The sequence below is a fragment of the Gadus macrocephalus genome, chromosome 3 (genome assembly GCF_031168955.1).
Source record: "Gadus macrocephalus chromosome 3, ASM3116895v1".
Lineage (NCBI taxonomy): Eukaryota > Metazoa > Chordata > Actinopteri > Gadiformes > Gadidae > Gadus > Gadus macrocephalus.
The window spans coordinates 3,347,041-3,354,269 of NC_082384.1; the positions used below are offsets into that span (position 1 = coordinate 3,347,041).

General features: G+C 45.5%; 1 protein-coding gene across 1 annotated transcript in view; it reads right to left on the bottom strand.

The window, feature by feature from the left end:
- LOC132453315 (homeobox protein Meis1-like) overlaps positions 1–5,839 on the bottom strand; it is a 36,470-nt gene extending 30,631 nt beyond the window's left edge. Inside the window, exons 1-6 of the mRNA XM_060046154.1 lie at positions 5,319–5,839; positions 3,728–3,915; positions 2,501–2,642; positions 2,029–2,079; positions 1,786–1,836; positions 1,423–1,566 (exon numbers count right to left, since the gene is read on the bottom strand). Of these exons, the coding sequence (XP_059902137.1) occupies positions 1,423–1,566; positions 1,786–1,836; positions 2,029–2,079; positions 2,501–2,642; positions 3,728–3,915; positions 5,319–5,330 (588 nt within the window). The 5' untranslated portion in view covers positions 5,331–5,839. The remainder of the gene's footprint in view (positions 1–1,422; positions 1,567–1,785; positions 1,837–2,028; positions 2,080–2,500; positions 2,643–3,727; positions 3,916–5,318) is intronic.
- Positions 5,840–7,229: the final 1,390 nt, after the last annotated feature.

Below are 7,229 nucleotides of genomic sequence, written 5' to 3' on the forward strand. Positions count from 1 at the left end.
AAAAAAATTCTATTACGGTCTAACTTCTGGACCTAAGTATATCAGTGCAGTATATCAGTTTAGATGTTCAAATTCTTTAAACATCTAAACTTGACACTGAAATATATCGCTGCAATACAATTGCAATGTAGCCTATATATATATATGTATATCTATATATATATACATATATGCAGATGTATAACGTCAAGTAGTGCGATGCGAACTGTAACTGCTGATTTGTGATACGAGCTCCAGATCCTCCTCAGTGAGACGCGAACCCAGTACGAAAAGGTAGTGCGCAACGCAACAAACGTCGCAATACGCGTGTAATGGAGAAGACGTAGGGCCGCGACTCGCTGAGCGCAGAACCAGAGAACTGAACCCCGCTAAGATTTATTAAGCCCTCAGGAGAGAGAGGGGACCGGGGTATTCATTGCGTATTAATATTAACGGACTATTAATATTATAGAGTGGTTTTAGAGTTTCTAAAAGAGACAGATCCCGGTTTCTACATTCTATCCCCTAACCACCGCCTCCACTTGTGGGAGGAATGAAGAGCGGAAGCGACGCGGGGTTCAGCTGCTGAAGTACGGGCTGCTTTTGGGGCTCAGGGGCTACTGGGGGGGATCAGGGGGCGCTCGGTGGGGCTCAGGGGCTGAAAACTCCAACAGTGTCCCGTTACCCCCGGTAGCGGCTCCTTAACATCAACACCAGCATCTTCATGTTATACACACATCCAAAGCTGAATGAGCTACAAGCCCTACAAAACCTACATAGCAGGATAGGCCTACTAGAAATGAACAATGGATCATCAACAAATGGCTCAAATAAGTCAGGTAGGCCTCACTGAGTGTTTAGCAAATGTAAATTGGGCAGATGTATCTCTGCTAAATTTGGTTTTATTCCAGGCCTGATGTGTGACTGCACCAGGGGGCTTAAAGACTCATTCATTGTGCGTTTCATCAGATTAAACGTGGAGGTGCGGGGTTCCGTTCAGGGGCCCCTGGGGGCCCCGGGCTGGCCCTGCAGAGACGTGTTAATCCTCCTGTGACGTCGGGAGCCTCCACGTCACAGCTCTTTGAAAGAGGGAAAAAATTCAACTCATCAAACCTTTTGACAAGCCACAAAATGAGCAGGCCTACTTGAAACCGAAAACCTACTCTGCACCGTTTAGGGCCACTTGACACTAAGCCTCTTCATCCTCAGCCTCAGCGCGGCCCTCCGCTAACGAGCGGAGCTGCGAGGCTAATGCTAATGCTAGCCTCTCCTTCAGGTCAGACGGGATGTTTCCTATTGTAGCGAACGTGGGGGGGGGGGGGGGGGGGGGGGGGGGGGTCAGGCTATCGGTAGGTGGACAGTGGCTCCTTTGCGGCACTGACAATATGCGCTATCTAATAAAGGCAACTTGCCGTGCGGTTCAAGGGACGCACACACACACACCTGGTCCAGGGCTCCGGAGGGCCGGGGGAAGTCCTCGCTGTCCGACTTGTTCCCGTCCCGGTCGTCGATCACCAGGTCGATGGGCATCTTGCCCTTCAGACAGCTGATGTAGCGGTGACAGAAGTTGTCACAGAGTTCGTGGACCTGCAGAGCAACAGTGACAACAGACTGAATATAACGTGTGTGTATGTAAACCGCTAAATTAACTTCACTTCATATGGATCAGCCCTCCACGGCGCAAACGCATGTTCGGCTTAATTCACCGCAACGTTTATTTCGGTGAAACCAAAGCTTCGACAGGAGGACAGCGCGCCGGGCCGATCGGGCTTCAGATGAAACACGAGGCAGGGAAACGTATCCTACCTTCTCCAGCTCCAGGAGGTGGAACCGCAAAACCTGGATCGCCTGAATCATCTGATGAAAAGACAGGGACGCATTAGTGTGTGTGTGTGTGTGTGTGTGTGTGTGTGTGTGTGTGTGTGTGTGTGTGTGTGTGTGTGTGTGTGTGTGTGTGTGTGTGTGTGTGTGTGTGTGTGTGTGTGTGTGTGTGTGTGTGTGTGTGTGTGTGTGTGTGTGTGTGTGCGCGCGCGAGAGAGAGAGACCCACCAAATTGTCCAACTCTGGATTCGAAGAAAACAAGGGCTTTTCTGATCGAATCTGTTCAAATGAAATACAACAATTATTAATGTAGGCCTTTAATAAACCATCTAGGTCAATAATAGACTATAATATACACACACACATCGGACACTATAATAGACTATGTAGGAATGTAACAGACACACACACACACACACACACACACACACACACACACACACACACACACACACACACACACACACACACACACACACACACACACACACACACACACACACACACACACACACACACACACACACACACACACACACACACACACACACACACACACACACACCGGGCAATACAATTTAGGTATGATTTGTAGAAAGAAAAAATATAAACTCATCTGGGAGGGGGCGACCATTTTTAGGCGTTTATTTTACTGCTATGTTATCATTGTTTGCCCTGTATGTGGCGGTAGGCCTCCTACCTGTTTGGAAAACACCGCAATGTCCTCGTTGAAGGAGCCGGAGGAGCAGACGTCCCCGCCGGCCGCGCCGCTCTCCCTCGGCGTGCAGGTCGCCAGCTCGCATTTCTCAAAGATCAGCGCGAGCAGCGGGAATAGAGGGTGCCTGCAGGAGTAGACGCGGTCCGTGTCTCCGTGTTAATATTAACGTGTTGACGAGGAAGCAGTGGGTGAATGCACTCGGTGGGGAACAAATAGGCCAGCAGCGTGCAGAACCACCGGCTGCACGGCCGTAATGATAGTTCACACGCTGACACGCGTGGACTGTGTGGATCAACAGATTCAAACCGGCCAGAGGAGCTTCATAGACGATTTATAACAATTTCAAGGAACAATTTTAAGAGTTTTCTCCGTTTAATCGTTGCATGGTGGTACAATCCAGACGTTTTACCTGAAAATAATTGTAAAACCGAAAGAAACGCAACTGCAGGAGTTACAAAACAATAATGTTAGTGTTAATTGTAGGCCTGTGATTTAAAGTAACTCAGAAAATCTAAAATGAATAATTTAAATCAGATATAAATAAAGAACATATAGGTCAGTAGAGTGTGCAAGAAAACATTAAAACGAAGAATAAAAGAATAAGACAATACATATACATATATGTATAAATTATATGTAGGCCTACATACATACATATATTTATTTCTATACTTATATATAAATATATACAATATATCTAAGCGTTTTCAACCACTTGTTAACCCAGTTCTGCGGGTTGTAATCGGCCTACCACTCACTGAGACAAGGAAACAGAATAGAAAGAACCACTAACGATAGAGTTTAGAAGTTACCAAACACTGAAACTCTGAGGTCTGAGAGAACTAATGAAAAGGATAACAGCTATGTCAATAACAATAAAATCAACAGGCTATAACAGGACTAATCACAGCCGGATGATAAGCATAATAATGATCATAATAATGATAGGCCTAATAATAATAAGAAATTATATAAATGATAATAATGATAATACTACTTCTACTAAAATATTAATAATAATAATGATAATAATAATGATAATAATAAATTACACACATGATGATAATAATACTAATAATACCAATAATATTAGCCTGAATATAAGGCTCCAGAAACAAGCCCTTGAAGTGGCACTCCCCACCACGTCATTAGTGCTCGTTAATGCTCCTGATGGCGTCACATTTTATGCCAGCAATAAAGTCAACGTACCCGTAAATTGAGTCTTTGTCTCTGTTTACTGCGTCGTTGGCGCCGGAGCCCACGCCGGGCGGGACGGCGTACTGGTGGTACTGGGGCCCGTGGCCTAGGTGCACGGCCTGCAGGGCCCTGGCTGCGTGCGGGTCCCCGTACATGGTGAGGGGGATCCCGTCCATCCCGTAGTGGGGCAGCTCTTCGTACTGGGACACACAACGCATCGGTAAGGCTGGGACAGCGTCTCAGTGCACGAGCTGACCTCTGCACACTTTATCAACACGAGGGGGGTGAAGCCGAGCCGCTCTGCACGCGAGAGGCCCGCAACACTACGAGGAGCCCCAAGTGCCCCAACTACCGACTAATAATAATAATTATTATTATTATAATTATAATATTAATGCATAAGCCTTCATTCATTTCAATTAAACTTTCTATTTTCGAGAAAGCTCTGATCCACGCAGAACTCTTCATGACCCAGATCGAGTCCTATAGCCTACTCTCTTCAACAACGCAGAGGCGAAGCGTTAACGAAGTGGTGTAGGAAGACAGTAAAAGGAGATCATTTAGAAGAAGCTCGCTACAGTAAAATCCAATTTGCTATATTTTCCCTTGAATGCCTGTAAGAGTAGTTGGTGTTTCAGGCCTCCTGTATCTTTCATTTGGAGACGTTCAGTTTAAATTGTTTAACTAATAATAACTGGGAAACTAATTGTAAGTATCATAGACCTAGCCTATAATAACTTCGATATTATGTCTAATTACTGAAATGGAGATTCGGGATTCTGTTGTTGTTTTAAATAATCATAACTACTGTGTTGTAGTTTAAATACATCATTATATAATATAAATATAGAGCATAAATATGATCAAATAACGACAATTGGGAAACCGTTTTATCAATTGCCTTTCTATTATATTTAATAATTCATTGCCTATTTCTCTCCCTTCGAATACATTACAAATATAGGTCCGCCTAAAGCGGCTTTCTCTAAGAAAAACGTATTCTTTATTAGTTTATTTTTTCCCTATGATTCTAATATCCAATAGTGCTGTTTAAAACAACTCTGATGTTAAAGGTATTCATGTGTTCATAATAGTCATGTTTCAAACCTCTGAGTTTGCTGTGAGGTTCAACATGTGTTGACTGACTGCTTAACAAAGTCAGGAGCCCACAAGAAGCCGAGGAACTTTTGCTTCCTGAATGAAGAAGATCAGGAAGCCGCTGACACCCTTCCATACTTCTATACGTTAAAGACTCCTACAACACGTTAAAGACTACACGTTTAGTGCATCCTTAAAGACTCCTGCAAGACTACTAGGACACGTTAGAGACTCCTACACGTTTGGCGCATCCTTAAAGACTCCTGTACGTTAAATACTCCTACACGTTGAGTTCATCCTTAAAGACTCCTCCACGCTTGGTGCATCCTTTAAGACTCCTACAACACGTTAAAGACTCCTACATGTAAAGACTCCTACACGTTTAGTACATCCTTAGAGGCTCCTACACGTTTTGAATATCCTTAAAGACTCCTAGACGTTTCCTATCTCGGTTCGACCTCCGCCCGAGGAATCCTCCTTCGGTAAAGTTGCTCAGTTTACGCACCCGTTGCGCCATCGGCCGTCACTGCGCCGATACCCTGCGACTCCGATCACACCTAAAGGCCGGGCTGGAGCTCAGAGAAACATCCAAGTCCGGACGTCAGAGGAGCGATCCGATGTGTTTGAGGAGATCCACAAGCTCCCCACCGTAGAGCATAAGTCCGACCAAGGGACAGCCAAGCTCCAGGCAGTGAGCAGTAAACAACGATGGCTCCTCGCCTGCTCCGATACAAAGCGACCGCGGGCGACAGCTCAGTCTGTCCACAGCGTGCCCCTCCAGAACCCCGGAGAGATGTGTGTGGCCCCCGGTCCGCCGCTCCGCTCGTCAATCAACACGCAGCGCGTCACGCGGGACTTCATTAAGGAGGATTCCCCCTGCGCGCGCCGCACTGCAAAGCCCTTAGATATGCGCGCCAAGCGTTGAAAACCAGGTCCCCATCGTCCCCGTCGATCACCCAACTCACCGCAGACCTGCTTTGATGCGAGACCCCGCGAATGAGATCTGAGAGGAGGCGAGATATTTCCTGACTTAGTTCCTCTTAAAGGAGCCGCGTCGGGGATCCTCCCGAGCGGGTTCACGAGGCGCACGAGCCTTTGGGCGGTCGGCTGTTTGCCCGGGTGGCCCCTGGGCCCTGGCCCCTGAACGTGAGCCCAGTGGATCGGAAGCAGCAGGCCGGGTCCTGGCAAACCACTCCAGGAGTGAGAGGGTCTGGGGCGGCTCGGTCCACTGAGGCTGGGACGGGGACCGGTGAGGGGGTCCTTACTGGAGGTCTTGTATCATCCTCCACCATCTTTTATCTATCATCTATCATTAATCATTTATGTTCGAGCATCGATCATCTATCATCTATCATTTATCATCTGTCATCTATCATCGATCATCTGTAATCCATCATCAATCATCTAGTTTATATCATCTATCATCTATTTTTATATCTATCATTTATCATCCATCATATCATCTTTCATCTATCTTCTTTATCCATCACCTATCATCTATCATCTATCGGGAATCATCTATCATCTGTCCTCTGATCTTATTGGATCGTATTCGGCCCATATTATACTCATGGCCCCACTGAACATTAGATTCACGCCTTATTGACCCACTTCAAGATACGATGTTGTCGAATAGATGGTACAATATTAACATAATTAAGGAATTACATATATTATATATATATATATATATATATAGCCTAATATAAATACACATAAAAACCAAAACATATATGAGAAGGAGCACCAGTAAAAGACTGCATTTTTCAAAGAATTTGATTATTCAACAAATGATTTATAGCGACAATTATAAAACATAATTGTCAATTATAAAAGACAATTAAAAACTCTTATTATATGTTTTTTTACGTCCTGGCAATTAAACAACTTGTATAGCAAATTATGCTAGCTATCTTTGTTGTATACGGGGAATTTGTTAACCTAGTGATTGTTACATCCTTACTGTACCGACAGCGATATATTGTTGTTTCTCTTTCCCTAAATGTGAATGTAAACGTAGACACAGACAAATACACACACACGCACACACACACAAACACACACACACACACACACACACACACACACACACACACACACACACACACACACACACACACACACACACACACACACACACACACACACACACACACACACACACACACACACACACACACACACGCACACAAACACCCAAACAAACACGTACACAATCGCTCACAGGCCCGTCGCAAGAAGGCAAGCAAACCTGCTTGGGGCCCTGAGCTGGCCTGGGGCCCCATGACCAAGACCGGTTATGAAAAAAACGACAAACTGATCTGCGATCGGCATAGGCCTTCCGTCCCCCTCCCCCCAATTTCATTTAATGCGCTTGGGGCCCCAGAATTCCTTGAAACGGCCCTGATCGCTCACA